At 41.1% G+C, this 20,088-nt stretch overlaps 1 protein-coding gene across 1 annotated transcript; it reads left to right on the top strand.

The window, feature by feature from the left end:
- Positions 1–630: 630 nt before the first annotated feature.
- Positions 631–19,730, top strand: LOC121495951 (zinc finger protein 426-like). Its single transcript, XM_041764058.1, has 7 exons — positions 631–722; positions 10,494–10,634; positions 11,134–11,219; positions 11,758–11,884; positions 12,652–12,729; positions 13,239–13,321; positions 13,782–19,730. The coding sequence occupies exons 2-7, from the start codon at positions 10,610–10,612 to the stop codon at positions 15,048–15,050; spliced, it is 1,668 nt and encodes a 555-aa protein (XP_041619992.1). The 5' UTR covers positions 631–722; positions 10,494–10,609; the 3' UTR covers positions 15,051–19,730.
- The last annotated feature ends 358 nt before the right edge of the window (positions 19,731–20,088 follow it).

Below are 20,088 nucleotides of genomic sequence, written 5' to 3'. Positions count from 1 at the left end.
CACAAAGGCCACCCAATGAACACCACCGCCAACAAGATTAAGGGGAGACTTTATAACCTGGCGTGAAGAAGAGAACAGCGCCTGGCATCAGTGCTGTGTCACAAAAACAAAGATATGCATACTTGACACAGAAAAAGGAAAGATTTACGGGAAATGTCATGACGTTGAAACAAAGGCATCAACGACGAGACTTTAGAAGGGTAAGGGTGTCCGACTCCAATGACAGAGGAAGTAAAGGCCTAAGACCGGGATGGACTGTTGGATTCTCGGGACCACGACCGTAAATGCTCGAGGAGGTGCGGGGGGCAGGCAGGAAGCCTTCCACTGCGCAGGCTACGGGGTGAGCACACGAGCGTCCTTGACCGGCCAAACCAGCACTGGGCCTCGCCTTCGTCACCCCGGCCCGTCCCCGCGCCCGGTCCCGCCCTCCGCCAGTAGTCGCGTCCACATACCCGGTTCCAGCCCCTGGCGCGTCCTCCCGGCCGCATCCGGTGCTCAGAACAAGCGCCCAGCCCAGCCAGCCCCTCAGCCCGCGCGGGAGGCGACCGGGACTCGGCAGTCTGAGGTGGAAGCCCCGCCCCTCGAGTCCCGGCCCCGGCAGGAAGCGGAAGTGGCGTCACACGCGCGCCGGGGTCTCTTCCGCTGTCTCCTCTCTGCGGCGTTCCGCGCGTCGGGATGGTAGTGGTCGTCCGTGGGCCGCCGGTGGTGAGAGTGGCGTGAAGGTGAGGGAAGGAGGTTGGAGTCCAGGGACGGGTTTAGGCAGGCTCCCCAGTCGGCGTGCCGTGCCGCCGGGCCGTGCGGTTCGCATGCGCCTAGCTCGCCCGAGACGCCGCCGGGGCCGGCGGTACCCCCCTCCGGGACCGCTGTGGACCCGCGGGGAGGGCGTCCGTGGGGTCTTCGTGTCCAGTGTGCAAGCAGCGTTTGTGACTTTTCTCCTGAAGGGGACGCATTTCTGCTGTTGGGAGTGACCCAGACTCCGCCCCGCGTCCTCGCTTCCTCGGGGACTTGACCGGTGGGAAAGTTGGTTCACAGGGTCCTGTGCTTCCTTTTCGCGTGGAAGAGAATGTTTCATCCGAGAATGTGTTTTTTTCCACGCTCGTTTTTTTCTTTTGGACACACAGTCTTAGTCGGAAGGTAATATGCTTTCTCGGATGTGCGTAGTGTGCCTATTTCAGTAGCGAGGTATACGTACGTCCACCCCAAGTCTTTGTACTAAAGAGAAACAGGTTTTCATCTACCTTTACGTCCCTCCCTCCTGAGCCCGTCCATCCCTACCAAGCCTCAAACCAGGGGACTCCCGGAGAAAACAATGGAGGCATTATTAACCCCACCTTTAGAGTAATTGAATTTCACATTAACAGGACGTTTGGATTAAGGGTGTATTTTCCCAGCTTTTTTGTTTCGTAAAATCTTAAACCTAAAGGAAATGCTATGAATATGTGTTGAAGTAGATTCACCCACTTTCTCATTTTGTCTGGTTGCTCTCTCTGGATAAAGAAATGTGCTTTTTAGTGGACTGTTAAAAAGGAAATAAATTGCAGGCGTGATACTTGACCTTTAAATATTTGGTGATGTATCTCCTAAAGATAAGGATATTTTGCTGCTAAAAAGATAATACATTGATTTCACCCAAGAAAATTAAAAATGAAAAAGAAAACAACAACAACAACAACAACAACAAAAAACAAAAAAAAAGAAAATTAAAAATGTTCTCTAAAACTAAAAGGTTACACATCGTTTCAAAATATTTTTGAATGTTTTTGGATCTACGCTGTGATTAAGGTTTATATATGACTTTTTTTTTTATGTCTCTTAGTCTCTTTTAAGCTAGAGCAGAGCTATTGTTTCTTCATAACACTGACTTGGAAGAGTCATGTTCTTTGAGAAACTTATATACTTTCTGATATTTGTGATTTTATTTCCATGATGTGCTTAAATGTCTTCTGTATTTCATGATTTTGTAATATGGTAATTGGGTCTGGTGCAGAGGTTAGTAGACTGTCAGAAAAGGCCAAGGGAATAATGTAGGGGGGTGGCTCAGAGGTGCAAGAGCACCTGTCTCTCGAGTTCTTCTTCTTCTTTTTTTTTTTTTTTTTAAGATTTTGAAGAGAGATTATGAGAGACGCAGGGAGAAAGAGAAGCAGAGACACAGGCAGAGGGAGAAGCAGGCTCCATGCAGGGAGCCCGATGTGGGACTCCATCCCTGGTCTCTGGGATCAGGCCCTAGGCTAAAGGTGGCGCTAAACTGCTGAGCCACCCGGGCTGCCCTGTCTCTGGAGTTCTAAAACAGGTCTGGCCTTTGGCCACTGGCAAGTCAAAGAAACAAGTGGTGGTGAAACAAGAAAGAAATATATGTTACTGAGGCAATACCAGGAAGAGAGGAGAGTAGCATCTCAAAGATGGTCTCCAAAGTTATGAAAATACTTCTACCTTTTTTTTTAATAAGGAACATGTGAGACAAATGTCAGTGTGTACCTGTAGGTGAGCAAAGATCGGGCCAGTCACTTGAAGTCAATCACATGGAGTCTTGCTGGCTTAGGACAGTCCTTATAGCTTGAGCGGGAGGATTCAGTTTATGCTGAATCAGGGATGCTTTGGACTTTTGAGTTACATGAGCTGGAAAGAAGACCTTAATCAATTAGAAAATTTGAGGTCAAAATGGGGGTAGTGGCAGTCCTCTTTAAGTGCGTTATGATTTGTTGGCCATAAGGCCTGGAATTACTCGGCTCTGCCTTTGTAGCACACAAGCAACCATAGACCTTATTAAATAAATGAATATGGCTTTGTTCCAGTAAAACTTGATTTACAAAAACAGGCCCGTGATGTATAGTTTGCCAGCTTCAAATCCAGAGGCTTCAAAAGGTTTTTCACAAACTCTTTTGAGGGTGATGTATACTTCAGCTTATGTTGCATAAAGGAATTATAAGTGTACATCAAGAGTCATTTTCTCTTCCTCCCAGTCCATAGTAACTATTCTTCAAATTTAGTTACAATCTTATGAAAATCAGTTACCTAAAGACTAAATTGCAATTTTATGTTGTAGTAACTTGTATATTAATGAAAATGAAATGAATGAAATGAAAACTAGAAAAAGTGAACGGCTAGGTCATATAAATGCATTCATATAAATAAATACAACAAGCATAGAGAAAACATACCAGCCCAGTACAGTTTATGTTTAGTTTAGGTTTCTGGAATTGGTTTTGAGGTGATTGTTGATGTCCTCATAGTTTTTTCTTTAAGGCCAATCACCTATTTCCCAGTCCTCAGGCAAGTTTAATGGTGGCATTAGCCCTTGCATTTCCCCCTGCAGTTTTGGCATTGTTTCTGGATTATTATGTCCAATGGTGGGGAATTCCGGGATCCTCTTTTTGGCTTTTACTACCATAATGCTCCTTACCCTATGGGCCAGAGATAAGGGAATTCTGCTAGTTGCCAAAAATTCCAATTATATATACAGATTTAGGGGAAAGAAAGAAACCCAAATGGGTGGGGGCTTGCTGCACTTGGGTCCAGTCTGAGTTCATTGAAGTTAAGACTTTAAAAAAATCACCTGACTACCGTAAGCCTCCACTTTGGTGGTGTGCCATAATGGTATTTTTGGATCCTTAGGAATTAGTGTCCTCTTGGAGACTGAGTACTTCCTTTTCCCCCATGCATGGTCACCTGTAAATGACTGTACATCCCTTTATGAAGTCTGTAGGACGGTTTATAGTATGAATAGTGGTGGTGGTGCAAAATCTTTTGCTGAGGAGTTCTAAGCTTGTGATACAGCCTATGTCTGGAAGTTGGATAAGGGACTGTGATTTTTCCACTGTGGTAAGTCAAATCAGAGTTTTGGTTATTGGACTTGAGACCACTTACATCTGTAGTCTCTGTAACTGATGTTAAAATTCTAGTACACAGGCTGGCAAACTGTGGACCCCAGGGCCAAATCTGGTTTTCACCTGTTTTTGTGAATATACCTTTAGACAAATTTAACTGTATTCATTGGTTTACATATTGTTTATGGCTTCTTTGAAACTACAGTGACAGACTTGAATACAGCACAGAGGCTCTTTGGCCCACTATGGCTAAAATGTACTGTATAGACTGTTAGGGCAGGTCTGTCAGCTCAGATCTCTGTTGTAACAGGCTGCCTATCTGTTTCATTTCAGGAGATCAGTTAGGCTGGGGTCAGTTAGCCACCACTAACAATCTCTGCAGGCTAAAGCATTCTTTTTTCTTTTTTTAAGATTTTATTTATTTATTCATAAGAGACACACACACACACAGGCAGAGACACAGGCAGAGGGAGAAGCAGGCTCCATACAAGGAGCCCGATGTGGGACTCGATCCCAGAACTCCAGGATCACACACTGAGCTGAAGGCAGATGCTCAACCGCTGAGCCACCCAGGTGTCCCAGGCTAAAGCATTCTGATTCCTGTTTCGTTCCCAGTGCTCTTGATGCATGTGCCCATCATGTCTTTGTCTTTGGCAGTGAAGCGCCACCTACTTGATTTCTGCTACTTTGGGTTCTCATCTTCCCCACTGAAATCAAGGAGTTCATCTTAGCAATGTTATAGCCCCTACAGTCATACCTCATCTATCATGGAGACTAATCACAGAGGCTTCTAGGATGGAGGCTCTCGAGTTACCTGTTTCTCAGTACCTTTGTGGAGAGTCTATTCCCTCAACATACAATGGGGAATGGGGACTGTGTATCATACAGGATAAATCCAATGCAACATTCCTATCTCCCTAAGATTTGCTCTTTCACATTCTATTTTGGAAGTTAAGGCATGTGTACTCATTTCTGTAGGTCACCATTGAGTCTGTGGTACCTTCCAAGCAAGTAAGCTGTTAGAACTTTCCCCGGGTCCATGAGCTAGTACACCTTAACCTAGGCTGTCTGAGAAGTACCCCATGTCAATCAATTTGGCCCAGTTTATTGTTACAATCTGCCCTTCTTCTGGGTCTGGTATGCTTATAGTTTATTCCCCCACAGGGTACCCTATTTTTTTCTACATATTATTGGAGTTGGAACTATTTCATTGTGCAGACTTTTTTATCTTACACTGTATTGTATCCCTGTTACCTTGGACTGTGAATTCGTTATGTCACTAGGGGCAGTAGCAGGTGGTTTGGGTGGATCTTGAAGAGAAGGAGCATTTCCTTTTTTTTTTTTTTTTGTAAATTTATTTTTTATTGGTGTTCAATTTGCCAACATATAGAATAACACCCAGTGCTCATCCCATCAAGTGCCCCCCTCAGTGCCCGTCACCCAGTCACCCCCGCCCACCTCCCCTTCCCCCACCCCTAGTTCGTTTCCCAGAGTTAGGAGTCTCTCATGTTCTGTCTCCCTTTCTGATATTTCCCACTCATTTTTTTCTCTTTTTTTTTAAATAAGCATTTTTTTTTTTAAATTTATTTATTCAGAGAGAGACTAGGAGGCAGAGACACAGGCAGAGGGAGAAGTGGGCTCCATGCAGGGAGCCTGACGCGGGACTCGATCCTGCGTCTCCAGGATCAGACCCTGGGCTGCAGGTGGCGCTAAACCGCTGCGCCACCGGGGGTGCCCTCATTTTTTCTCCTTTCCCCTTTATTCCCTTTCACTATTTTTTATATTCCCCAAATGAATGAGACCATATAATGTTTGTCTTTCTCTGATTGACTTATTTCACTCAGCATAATACCCTCCAGTTCCATCCACATCGAAGGAAGTGGTGGTCATTTGTCGTTTCTAATGGCTGAGTAATATTCCATTGTATACATAAACCACATCTTCTTTATCCATTCATCTTTCGATGGACACCGAGGCTCCTTCCACAGTTTAGCTATCGTGGACATTACTGCTATAAACATCAGGGTGCAGGTGTCCCAGTGTTTCATTGCATCTGTATCTTTGGGGTAAATCCCCAGCAGTGCATTGCTGGGTCGTTGGGCAGATCTATTTTTAACTCTTTGAGGAACCTCCACACAGTTTTCCAGAGTGGCAGAGCATTTCCATCTAAGACTCCTGTCTCAAATGAGATTTCCTCAGTATTTTTAAACAGAGGAAGGCTTATTTCAGAAACCAAAGGACAAGAGACTTCCTGATGAGGGAGAGTCCGTGTCTTGTGGATTCAAGATTGTGAGTTTTGGCTTGATCTAACTGGATGTCCTCATTCCAGTTTTCAAGTTCTCATTCTTCCCTCATCAGTGCTCTAATTTCACTTGAACAACTAGTTGAGATAGACATTCTAATTTTGGTTGTAATTTTGTGCAATTAAATTTCATGTTTGATTTTCAACAGTGTCAGTCTTGTGTCCACAAGAAATGTCCTTTTCCAAGAGCTTTCTTGAGGTTTGATTCGAGCTTTAGTAAATCCGAGCTTGTCATTTTCTGTGCAAGTCCGGTCATAAGAACCTATCCCTCACCACAGTTTTTGTAGTCATCGTTACTGAGGTAGCAGCTAAGCTTGGTATTCACTTGGACTCTCACACAAGTGCTTCTGTTTGGACATCTTCACAATGAGCCATAGGTAATAGCTTGATTTTCATAATGCAGCTGAGTGTCTTTGAAGGAGCTCAGCTACTGGCTCCAGACCAAAGACTTGATGAAATCAACCCCCAGATCTCGTCTTTACAGCTGTATCTTCTGCAATCACTGTCTGTCTCATTTCTGTATAATTCTGGGACTAATCAAGAGACAAAAATCACTCCTCGATTTTCTTTTTTTGATATACATGGGAAGAGTAACATAAAGATGTAAAGAGCACTTTGTTAGATCCTGGAGTTGAACAGAGTAAAAGGATGGTCAGATTTGTAGGGATATCTTCTCCCCAAGACTGGGTCACATCTTATTTGCAAGGTATCATTGCAGTCCCTTGATTGTAAAGTTGACTGGGTTTCCTGGGGCAGAGGTAGTCAGCAGGCATTGGACAAACATTTGAAAATCTCTGGGAAAAAAAAAAAAGAAAAAATCTTTGGGATATAGCCAAGCCATGTCTGATGGGCAGACATATCAGGTATCCTTGGGAAGTAAGTGTTCAATTTGCAGACGCTCCTGGCTGCAATGGGTGAATGCTCTGAAGACAGAGATCCCCACACATTTATATTTCTACAGTACTTAACTACATTTCCTAATACCTGGGATATACTTTGTTAGAGACTTACTTAAAAGTAGTCTAGAAAGATATATTTTGAGTGATATGAATCCTGGTCTTGGTCAGTGATCACTGTGTCATAATGTCCTTCAGGCAGATGTAATGCTACCCTTAATATGCAAAGAGCTCTCCAAAAGAAAATGGGTCCTCATGTCAGACAACACTGTCCTAAAGCATTACTAGAGAGAGTTGTTTATAATAGAAAATTCAATATCTCCAAAATGATACAATTTCAAAATTTTCATCTATCCCATAATATTGTTGCACAAACTATAAACTAATGCTTGACAGAAATATAAGAAGAAATGGACACATCCACACATCCAGTGGTAGTTTAAAGAATGTTTCTCCCTTACTTTTTCTCTAAACGAGAAAATTGTCAGAATAATACATTTGTGATTGATGTGCACACTGCTTAATGTATCTAGTAATTAACAAATGAGATAATGATCCTCTGGAATGGAGGTGAGGGAATGAACTAGAAGGGTGAAGACTTTTAGGGAAATAAGTATATACTGTATCTTCTTGTACTGCTCTAGAAGGGTGAAGACTTTTAGGGAAATGAGTATATACTATATCTTCTTGTACTGCTCATTAAACAAGTAAACATAAGTGTTGAAGCTCATCAGAATATTTAAGATCTGTGTATTTCATTGATGGCACTTATATCTCAAAAAAAAAAAAAAAACCAACAAAAGGTAAAAAGTGCAGGTGCCACCAAAATAAACACATTTCTGGGCCTGTTCACCCCAAACGATGTCAGTTTGAGACCCCTGGGAGTACCTGCAATGTATACTAAGCATTTGAGATGCAATGTTTGTGGAAGCATGTTATTTCAGAGTTCTGGTCTTTTCATTGGTTGAATGAGGTATCTTGGGTTATGAGAGTTGATTTGGTTTATGGTAATAAAACTGTGGAACTTCCAGTATTTGTCATAATATGAATCCCATTCTGTAGATCAGGGTTTGGGCTGCTGTTCTCTGTTTAGTTATTAAAGAGTCAATAATTTTCAACATAGGAATTATCTTTTAACTGTATCAGGTTAAAAGATATTAAAATAAGAAGGAAGCCTCATTAAGAAAGAAATAAAAATAAAAACTTGGAAGTGATAATACGAAAAAGAGGTTCTGTGGAAAGACTCATAAAATAGATCATTATGGGGATGCCTGGGTGGCTTAACAGTTAAGCATCTGCCTTCAGCTCAGGTCGTGATCCCGGGGACCTGGGATCGAGTCCCACATTGGGCTACCCACAAGGAGCCTGCTTCTCAACTCTGCCTGTGTCTCTGTCTCTCTTTCTCTCACGTATAAATAAATAAAATCTTTAAAAAAATTAAAAACTAGATGAATATGAAGCACAGCCTAATTTGGCATTGCTCCTTTGCCAGGGCAAAGGGCAGTGGACAAACCTTGATTGCTTTGAGCCTCAAACAAGACTCTGCTGAGGTTGTTGAATACTTGGAAGAATCTTCTGAGTTTTGTAAAATCCTTCCAGCGTTATTTTTCTTAACATTTTGGGTCCTGTTTAGAACAGCCAGTAGTTATTTTCCTTTTCTGTCATTATGTTGTCCAAGAAGCAATCCAAGATATTTGTGTATAAACTTGTGTTTGTATATAGGACACTCTTTATTTTCTCCATAAGCACCGGTAAACGGCTGTCATTAATAAATGAATATTTTGTCTCTTAGGAATGTTGGGATAGGGCAGCCCTGTAGTGCAGCGGTTTAGCGCCGCCTGCAGCCTGGGGTGTGGTCCTGGAAACCCGGGATCGAGTCCCACGTCGGGCTCCCTGCATGGGGCCTGCTTCTCCCTCTGCCTGTGTCTCTGCCTCTCTGTCTCTGTCTCTGTGTCTCTCATGAATAAATAAAGTCTTAAAAAAATGTTTAAAAAAAAAAAGGAATGTTGTGATATTAAGCCTTGGGACATTTTCTGTATATTTCACTGTTTTCTGCATAGCGCCTAGCACCACAGTTTCATAAATATTTGTGAAAATAATGAAGGAATTATGATAAATAAAAAGGAGGTGCAGGGCTCCAAGTCCTTAAGTTTCATTAAGCGAAGCTTGACAGCATTAACCAAATAAAACACTTCATTTTTTTCCTCTTCATAACATCCAGCAGTATTATAGGCCAATGTAGGCCATGTATATGATTAGTTTTTCTGTAGCTGTAATAAAAAAGAAGGAAGTCATGTATATAATAATATACTTTACCCATCTATTCAAAATATTTCAGCATGTAACCCTTAGAAAAACTGAGGCATTTTAAATTCTTCTTGTCATACTAAGTATTCAGAATTCATTGGACACAAAATTTTCATCAGATATATTTGATATGTGTTTGAATCATGTAATAAGTACATTTGAGAAAGTAGATGTAAGTATTTAAGTTTACCCAAACATAGATAAGTTTTCTAATTGGCAAATCTGCACATGGGTTTTAAACTTAAATTTTAATCAAAAGTAAATAAAATTTAAAATCCTGTTTTACCGACTGCATGTCAAGTACTCAATAGCATATGTGGCTGCTGGCTAAGAAAATGTCCAGCACAGGTCTAGGCTGACGGCTGATCATACTTGGGAGTCAACCTCAGGATATCAACCATTTGAGAGAAGTCTAATTGCATTCAGTTGTGGATATCTTTTTCTTAATTGGATGGCATTAGACTAATGATTAGTGTTCTGTGACTCTAGCTTTACAGTTATTAAGTAGGGCTAATGAAACCCATTTTATTTTATTTATTTTGTTAAAGATTTTATTTAATTATTAGAGACACAAAGAGAGAGAGGCAGAGACCTAGGCAGAGGGAGAAGCAGTCTGCATGCAGGAAGCCGGATGCAGGACTCAGTCCTAGGACCCTGGGATCACACCCTGAGCCAAAGGCAGAGGCTCAACTGCTGAGCCACCCAGCCGTCCCAATGATACCTATTTTATTTTATTTTTTTATAATTTTTTAAAAATTTATTTATGATACACACAGAGAGGGGGGGGCAGAGACATAGGAGAGGGAGAAGCAGGCTCCATGCACCGGGAGCCCGACGTGGAATTCGATCCCGGGTCTCCAGGATCACGCCCTGGGCCAAAGGCAGGCACCAAACCGCTGCGCCACCCAGGGATCCCCAATGATACCTCTTTTAAAGGGGGAGGTTATGACAAACAGGTGAGCTGATGTATGTACAGCTCCTAGTGAGACATCTGTCATGTATGTATCATCAGGAAATGATAATAGATATTACTGATTTTCATGCCATAGGTTATAACACTTTTAGTGAATTTCCCATATGTCATCTGCAGAGAACATGCATTAATGTTTTCTATTTGGTGATGGATTAGTAATGCTTGTGCTGATTAATGATTGATATGAAAAGTATTTCAGGTTAACACTGTGTCAAGAGTAACGAAGACTGCCATGTTTACTTAGATTCTTAAATCGCACTGAAGTGATCGTGGCATTAAATTTTGCATCAGATATCGCTCTCCCAGGATGGCAGCCATTGATTTGACTCATGGTAAGTCATCGTTGATTCTCATTTTCAGAGGATTCTTAAAGGTCACCTTACAGAATATAGGCCCCAGGGATCTGGGCCTAAGTAGTCAGGCTGCTGGTTCACTTAGAAAGAGCTGAATTATGCCAGAGAATGCTGTTATCTAAGTTAGCTTCTTAGTGTATGTACTTTGGGACTTGGTGCTGCATAATGCCATTGATGAGTTTTATTATCTTGGGCAAATAAAGAATCAGGTTTCCCAGGGATTAGGTTTCCATACCTGTAAAATAAGACTATGAACCCTTTCCTTGTGGGCGGTATGTCTTGCATGTCCCTTTTATGGCTCCAAGTGAGGCAAGGGCTACTCTGGTATTTTATGGCAGTAGTGTGTATTTATGTAAAATTTCTTGAGTGTGTGGCAATATATGGGAATCTCAAACTAGGATGGAATGACTTTCAGGTGGGTGATTCTGACAAATACAGACCTGCTGTATTCTAAGTGATTTTTTTTTTTCCTTCCAAGATCTTTCTAGAGATCCTTTTTTTCTTCCTGAGGTAAACACAGAGACAGAAAAGATGGTAGCTGTCTGGCTGAAAAATTATCATCAGGTAATTTTAAAGAAGCATATCAGTCAACAGAATGAATGCCATACTTATATCCACCAGTTGGATACATTCCTTCTAGGCACATCTGTGTCCTGAGCTTCCTAAAACAAATAAACCCCATTCAAGGACTGAATCCCCAGTTGAATTTTTCCTGGAAGTGGAAACTCTCATACTGAAGAGGGATTACCCTGAAAATAGTTTCAGTATTTTGCTAATCAATTGAACCTCATGGCTACCAGGTGCAAGTTTCCACCTTGCTGTGTGCTGTGACTTGGTAAGGAAGGTGTAAGTGTCCTTTTCTCAAAGAATTCAGTCATCTACTGCATTAGAGGGAAGTAAGAGCCCCTACCCTGGTTTTGCTCAGATAAACTCAAAAACTGAAAAGGTGCCATTAAAGCCATATGAGCGGAGATGAGCAATGAGTGAGTCTAGATGGAGAGAAGAGTACCTAGGACCATAGAACCTTGAGTCTTCCCTCATTCCCCCATGAACATTGTGGAGATGTTTCTTGTCTTAAGCCAACCCAGGTGTGATGGTTTAGATTGCAGTGACCTTTGAGGATGTGGCAGTGGACTTCACCCAGGAGGAGTGGATATTACTGGACCTTAATCAGAGAAACCTATACAGAAGTGTGATGCTGGAGAACTACCAGAACCTGGTCTCAGTAGGTAAGGCTGCCAACATTTCAGATATATATCATATACTTAATGTGTTTCCAGCTTTGGTGATACCCTCTGGACATAACATTAATGCGTTATAATCTGCAATGAGTGTTATGTAAATGTGGTCCTAGGGCCAACAGCAAAACCATCACTCTGTTTGGAATTTACATTCTTACTAGACTCCACTTTTGACCTTCTGAATTATAAATCTGGGGTTGTTGCCCCATCTTCTGTGTTTCAGTGAGCCATCCTGATGATGGTGATGCACTCCAGTGTTTGAGGACCATTGCTCTAGTGGTTTCCCCATCAGAAGAAAGATCTTCTTTCTTCATCCCCTTTATTTCCTATTTGAATAAATATGTTTATGTTCTGTATATATATACGTACATTCAAATTTGGCTTTTAGGGATTAGAGTTAACTAATCTTTTGTCACAAGAGATAAATATGTGCCTCTTTTGGTCCTTTTGGTCTAATTTCATTGCTTTCATTAGAAATACAGTTTTGGATTCATTGGAAGCTTTGTCATCTCTTTATATGAGCTTCTTCTAATGTACCTTTGGGGGGCCCCTGGGTGGCTCAGTCAGTTGAGCATTTGGCTTTGGCGAAGGTCATGATCCTGGGGTTTTAGGGTCGAGCCCTGTGTCGGGCTCCCTCCTCAGTGGGGAGTTTGCTTCTCCCTCTCTTCTCCACTTATGTTCTCTGTTGCTATCTCTGTGTCTGTCTCTCAAATAAACATCTTATTTAAAAAAAAATGTACATTTTCCTCTGGCAGAATATCAACTGTCAAAACCTAAGCTGGTCGCTTGGTTGGAACAACAGGAGCTGAGGACAGTGGAAACAGTTTTCCAAGGTGAGTATTGTTACAAACTTCACTGGTCTGAAGTATGGGATCTTTGCAACTGTAATGTGTACAATTTTTAAGATACCTTTTGTCTCAGAGGGCTGAAGCCATTTATCTCTGATGTTTTTGGATATCTTCACTTTCCTTTACTGTTTTACTTAAAATTTCTGTGATCTCACAAATGATCTCTTCTAGTTCTTAAGTTCATCATTTTGGTGTATCTTCCTTGTCCACATATTTTTCACATGTCTACTTGATAATGTTATCTTGATAATATTTTATCATTTGACATCATATTTGATTTTTAGAAAATTATTTTTTAGTAAGCCATGGAAATCTGTCCCTACACATTTATTGTCATATTTTTCCCATAAACAAACTGATGAAATCTTTTTTCTTTATTGCCATTTCACCATTTTTCAATGTGAAAATAAAAGAAAGCTAAGTCTTGGTTTAAAATTGTTAAGCCTGTGATTTCTTTCTGCAGATGTTGAATTTGTGTTTTTGTTTTATTTCAGAATGGGAAATGCGACCTCAAACTAAAGAATCAGCATCTTGCCAGGATTTTTTTGGAGGAAAAACAGCCATTGAAATACAAAAAGTAAGATTGATTAGTGATATTTTTTATATTCCACATTCAAAAAAGATTGGTGGTCCTGTTATAAAATTCAGTGCAAGTGTGAGACATTTGAGACAAGTGGCATTCACCATAGACAAAGTAATTCAGAGATACTCTGCATATGATGATTTGGGATTTATAATCCAAATCTATCATGAAAATTGTTGCTTCCTAGATACTACAAGTATATATTCCCAGATATATAACTCATTATTGAGCCTTTAAACATTATCATGAAATTTCAATGGAATGATCATAAGAGTAGCATAGATGGCATAAGTTTTTAGCAGAAGAGTTCCCTGATTCAATTTGAAAGAAATCAACAGGAACTGTATTTATGTAATAAAACTGGTAAGAGTCATCATCATTCTATTTCTTGCATTATAAGGTTGAATTTTATAATCAGTCTGAAAATCCTCAACTTTCATCCTTTTATTAACAGGAAAAGACCCACCGTGGAGCAGAACTCTCTGACTGTGAACAAGGTAGAAAAGTCTTGAGTAAACATTTAAACCTTAAGACACATGTGAGAACTCAAAATAGAGGGAACACTTTTGAGCATAATCAGTACCGCAATGGCTTACTTAACCTACAAAAGAAAAACTCTACTAGAGAGAAGCCTTCTGAGTTTAATCAGTGTGATAAAGTTTTCAGCCTGACTCCACATACAGCATATGAGAGAACTAGTATGGCAAAGAAGACTTTTGAATGCAGTGACTGTGGGAAAACGTTCATTAGTCATTCACGCTTCCAGGCACATGTGAGAACTCACAATGGAAGAGACTTCAATGAATGGAGGCAGTTTCTAAAAGCTTCAGTTTTCCCTGCAGGCCGTACTGAGCATGTGCAGACACATACTGCTCAAGAACTCCACGAATGTAAACAATGTGGGAAGTCTTATGCAGATTCCAAGTGCCTCAATAATCATATCATTCGACTTCACGCTGGAAGAAAACCTTTTGAATGTAGTGAATGTGGGAAAGCCTTCATTACATCCTCACGCCTTTATGTGCATTTGAGAATTCACACTGGAGAGAAACCCTATCGATGTAAAGAATGTGGGAAACACTTCCAGTGGCCCTCACTGCTTCGTAAACATGTTCGAACTCACAGTGGCGAGAAGCCCTATAAATGTCAGGAATGTGGGAAAGCCGTCAGTCGTTCCTCAGTTCTTAATGAACATTTGAGAATTCATACTGGAGAGAAGCCCTATAAATGTAAGGAGTGTGGGAAGCACTTCGCTTGGCTGTCAGTCCTCCGTAAACATGTTCAAACTCACAGTGGTGAGAAGCCCTATAAATGTCAGGAATGTGGGAAAGCCCTCAGTAGTTCTTCAATTCTTAATGAACACTTAAGAATTCACACTGGAGAGAAGCCCTATAAATGTAAGGAGTGTGGGAAAGCCTTCACTAATTCTTCACGACTTAGTGTACATTTGAGAATTCACACAGGAGAGAAACCCTATCAATGTAAAGAATGTGGCAAAGCTTTTGTTTGGCCCTCAGTCCTTAAAAAACATCTCCGAACACACAGTGGAGAGAAGCCCTATGAATGTGGTGACTGTGAGAAAGCCTTCAGTAATTCCTCATATCTTAATGAACATCTGAGACCCCATACTGCAGAGAAACCCTTTCGATGTGGTGAATGTGGGGAGGCCTTTAGGACTTTCTTATATTTTAATAGCCATTTGAGAAATCACTCTAGAGAGTAACCCTGTGAAAGTAAGTACTGTGACAAAGCTTTCACTAGTACTCTCATCCTGATGTGACATTTAAGAATTTATACTGGAGAGAAACCATATTAATGTAAGGAATGTGAGAAAGGCTTCACTTGGTTTTCCAACCTTCAAAAAACATACAAATTCAAAGTAAAGAGAAACCCTGTGTACAGAATGTGGGAAAACCTTCAGTATTTCCACATTTGAAGTCACACTGGAGATAAAGCCTATGAATGTAAACACTGGGGGAAAGCCTTCACTATCTAATCAAGCCAAACTCAACATGTAAAAATTGATACTAGAGAGTAACCCTTTGAATTGTAAGGAATGTGAGGAAAACTTCAGTCATGGTCATGACTAAACACCTAAACACTAAGCACAATAAATTGAGGATTTATGTACATAATAAGCATGACAGTGTTATTCTAGTGTATTTCAAAAACATAAAAAGCTACATTGGAGGGAAAACTTGAATATGAGGACTATGGAAAGGTCTACAGGTATCCCATTGAATACATGAAAGAGCTCCTTAATTAGGTGTCTATGAAGTTAAGTGATGTGGGAAAGCAATCAGTCTCTTACAAACCATGCTGGAGGAGCGCAGTTGAAGATGTATGGAACTCAACTTACAGGGTAGCTTCATAGATGTTTTTTTGAACATGTGCCACTCTGCCCAGAGCATTTTTGGGAATGGTCTGGCTCTCTGCCCCTCATAGCAATGCTAGTCCAGTCTAGTTTCTATACGTGGTTTGCAGCCTTGCCCCATGTGGGACTACCACCGTTAGACTTAATGTTATACAAGCCACTGGGATCCTCTAGTGTATACTGACCTTGTCTAATATTGTGAAGATGGTGAGCAGTTGAATTTAGTTCACTGTTCACAGATTCCATCTGTAGTGCCTCATGCTGGCAAAGGTGGAGGATATGTGTCTAGATTTCCTGAAATGTTTCTCTCACACATGATCTTTCTGGGTCAGGAAAGACTTTAGAAACAGGTTATATACCCGGATCTCATAACTCTGGAAAGAGCAACATACTCATTACTAGGTTAGAAAATATTTTTAACCTCAGGCAGTGTGTGGAGAGATTGGGAACAGAGAATATTCTCTTGTTCTTAAATCACCATATCCTGGGAAAGCAATTCTATTCTTTGCCTGTGTTCAGAAACAGCTGCACCTAGCATGAGACATGGTTAGTTTCACATCCCTTCACATGCTATGAGATAGGAAACCTTGTGGCTAGGACAGATCCTGATATTCTGATATACTTGATGCCACCACTGATAGAGACACAGAATCCATCAGAACCTTGTTTCAGTTTTGAGTTAACACATTCATGTACTTGTAACACTTGAGCAGCCTTTAGTTATGTCATGGGTGGCCTTGTAGGCTGCAGCAGTTTAATGTCACCTCCCTTCTGACTTAAATCAGTGGAGTACACTTCAAATCAAATTTAATGATAAATCCTGATCAGATGTCACCTGGATATGGGGTACCTGGGTGTCTCAGTTAAATGTCCAGCTGTTTACTTCAGCTTAGTTCTTGATCTTAGGGTCTTGAGTTCAAGCCCTGGATTGGGCTCTGGGTGTGGAGCCTACTTAAAAAGAAGTGACCCAGGTACATTCTTGTATTTGGAGATTGGGATATGGAAGTGATTCTTTTGAATATGGCTGTAGTCTTAACTGCTTGGTGTGTGTTGCAATGTATAATACACTGACTGGCCTTAAGTATTGATATCTCAAAACCCATAAGTTGTAATTCCAGCAATCTGATACCCTCATCATTGTTATTGTGCTGATAATGTTAGCTGATCTCACTGAGATCCTCTTTTCATACTTGGATTGTCTCCTCCTAAATAAGAATGTCTTCTTCATGGGAAAATATAAACCATTTTCCACCTGTAGGTCTTACTGCTCTGTGATCTTTTCCTATGGGAGAAGCCTGGCAGTCCAGCTCAGTTTTCCTGGTACATTCTAACCAGAGAAGCTTGATTACCTCAGGGGTGTGCACTGTGATCACACCCATGCTGAACTCCATCTACAGCCTGAGCAACAAGGATGTAATGAGCCTCCTGGAAAGGCTTTTTCACCTAGGAGAGGGGCTGTGATGGGCCACTGGCCTTAGAACCAAGAGGACATTGTGGGTCCCAAATGCAAATGTTGTGAATTTAAGTTTATGGTTACTCTCCTCTTGTAATAGATATACTTCTTTTCCTTTATTTCCAAAGCACCTGTGACTTGCTTATATTTGTCTTTGTGTTCGTTTCTCAACAGCCTCTTCAGTAACTCCTTTGTTGCCTTTCTTCCCTAGTTATAGCACCAAATTTCTGCCTTTGGTTGCACTTCCTATAGGCATTCCTGAGATGACCAACATTAGATGGGAAGCACTCAAATCAGATGCTGGCATGGATTTCTCAAAAATCATCCTTTCAAATGTCAATATTCACATTCATTTACTTGGTTATTTTTCACATAAAGAAGTGGGATGAAGAGGATACTACAGTTGTAATCGAAGTGCTTGCCATATCAAAATTGTGCTGTTTTACATGTATAATTTTATGGAATTAGGGCATTTCATAGAGATTTTTCTTATTTACCTCATTTTCCACAAAAAGTTTGTGTTTGCAGTGGATTCTACCGTGGAAACAGTGATGTGATTTTGAACTTCTAGTGTAGGACTCTAGATTTGAGTGGTGCTGTGCTTAGGTGTTTTTATGTGGTATATTGCATAGGATAAGTCTGACATATTGCCTCCTCCTTTGCTTTCTGTCCTCTTTCATTCTTCCTTTTCCCTTACGTTTTAAAAAATACTTTAATTCCATGAGAGACAGAGAGAGAGGCAAAGACATAGTCAGAGGGAGAAGTAGGCTGCCCGTAGGGAGCCCAAAATGGGACTTGATCCCCAGACCCTGGAATCACACCCTGAACCAAAGGCTTATGTTCAACTGCTGAGCTACCCAGGTGTCCCTCCTTATTATCTTTGTTTCATTGCATCTTTATTTTCCATTATTGCTAACAAGACCCAGGTGGAAACTACTTTTCTCAGTGCATGATTGGCAGCTGGTGGAGGGAAAGATGAATCATAAATGGATGTTGAATGGATAGAGTATCCATTTGGGAATGTGAAAGCATTTGGAAATGGATAGTGGTTAACGGTTGCACAAAAACCAATGTACTTGGTGTCAACCGAATAGAATTGTTCACTTGTTTAAAATGGTGATTCCTTTTAATGCATTTAAACAATAAAAAAGTGACAAAATGGACAGAAATTTCTTCCTGATATCTTTAATTCCATAATGTAATGGACAATTGAAATTTTTCAGGAAAAAAAATTTAAGACTTTACTTATTAGAGCAAGAGAGCACAAGCAGGGGGAGCAGCAGCAGAAGAAGCAGGGTTCCTGCTGAGAAGGGAGCCCAATGCAGGGCTGGATCCCAGCACACCAGCACCATGACCTGAGCCAAATGTAGACACTTAACCAGCTGAGCAACCCAGGTGCCCCTAGAGAAATATTTTAATATTAGCCCTTGACAGTGTAGACCAGAATCTCAAAATGTTAATATTGATGTTTTGATGTTTAATGATTTGTTGTAAGGGCTGTCTCATGTATTGTAGGCTTAAAAGATTCCTCATGTCAACCCACAAGGTGCTAGCACATAGTTGTGATAACCATACATTTTTTTTAAAAAAAAGATCTTAGTAAATAAATGGGTATAGCTGTTCCCCTATAAAACTTTATTTACAAAAACGATAAACAAACCTTCAGCTAGGCTCACACACAAAAAAAAGATAAGATTAAATAAAAAAGAGAAGGTGTCACAATATCTTAGAAACGTAAAGGATCCTAAGACACTACTAAGGAAACAGCTGTACATAAAGATCAAAAACAAAAACAGAGACAGGGCAACCTGTAAAAAAATGGATAAATTCCTAAAAACACAACCTACTAAGACTTCATCATGAAGAGACAGAAAATTTGAGCAGAGCGATTAAAGAGAATCAAGAATCTAAAACCTCTCAGAAAAAAAGTCCAGGACCAGAAGTCTTCACTGGAGAATTCTATCAAACATTTAAAGATGAGCACCAAATCCTTCTCAAACTCTTCCAAAAAAAATAGGGGAGAACACTTGCACAGTAATTTTATGACGCCAGCATTACCCTGATTCCAAAACCAAATATACCACCAAAAAAAGGGGGCCACTATCCCCAATAAACAGATACAAAGATCCTCGAGGAAATATTAGCAAACCGAATTTAGAAACATATCAAAGGGGTCTAATACTATGGATCAAGTGGGATTTATCCATGGAGGCAAAGGTGGTTCTGATGGAGGAGGAGAAGGCAAGCTGAGGACAAAGCAGAAGCTGACACCCCGCAGCTCCTTCTGGTCCCCCCCACTCCCGGGTGGGATATGTGTGATATTCCTCCAGGAACACTTCCAACTACCTTAATGTCAATGCCTTGCTAGAGGGGAAAATGTTACTTTGACAACAGCAAAGCCTCCAGTATCTTGTGGGTCCTCTTTAGCCTATGAAAGTCCTTCTGGACACGTCCCTTTCCTCCCCTCCCCAGCTCCCAGGTATTTCATCAGCTACCCCTCACGTCACCGCTGCAGCACCTCTTTCCGTCCACAGCCCGGTTCATGTGCTTTAATAAAACCACCATTTTGCACCAAACGCTTCTCAAGAAATCGTTCTTGGCCATGGCAGACTTCACCCCACCCCTACATTCAAAAACTACATCAATACAAGCCCCCCAAAGCGTCCATTACATTTCCCCATCCACGTCCAGCCCACGAGGGCAGTGCAGGCCAGGGATTTCTTTCTTTCTTTTCTTAAAGATTTTATTTATTCATGAGAGACACAGAGGCAGAGACACAGGCAGAGGGAGAAGCAGACTCCACGCAGGGAACCCGATGCGGGACTCGACCCCCGGTCTCCAGGATCACGACCTGAGCTGAAGGCAGATGCTTAACTGCTGACCCACCCGGGCGTCCCTCTTTTTCTAAAGTTGTTTTTTGTTTTGAGTCATCCC

This window comes from Vulpes lagopus, chromosome 7, assembly GCF_018345385.1.
Source record: "Vulpes lagopus strain Blue_001 chromosome 7, ASM1834538v1, whole genome shotgun sequence".
Taxonomy (NCBI): domain Eukaryota; kingdom Metazoa; phylum Chordata; class Mammalia; order Carnivora; family Canidae; genus Vulpes; species Vulpes lagopus.
Note: the sequence above shows the minus strand (reverse complement) of the source record. Positions and strands in the feature narration are given on the sequence as shown.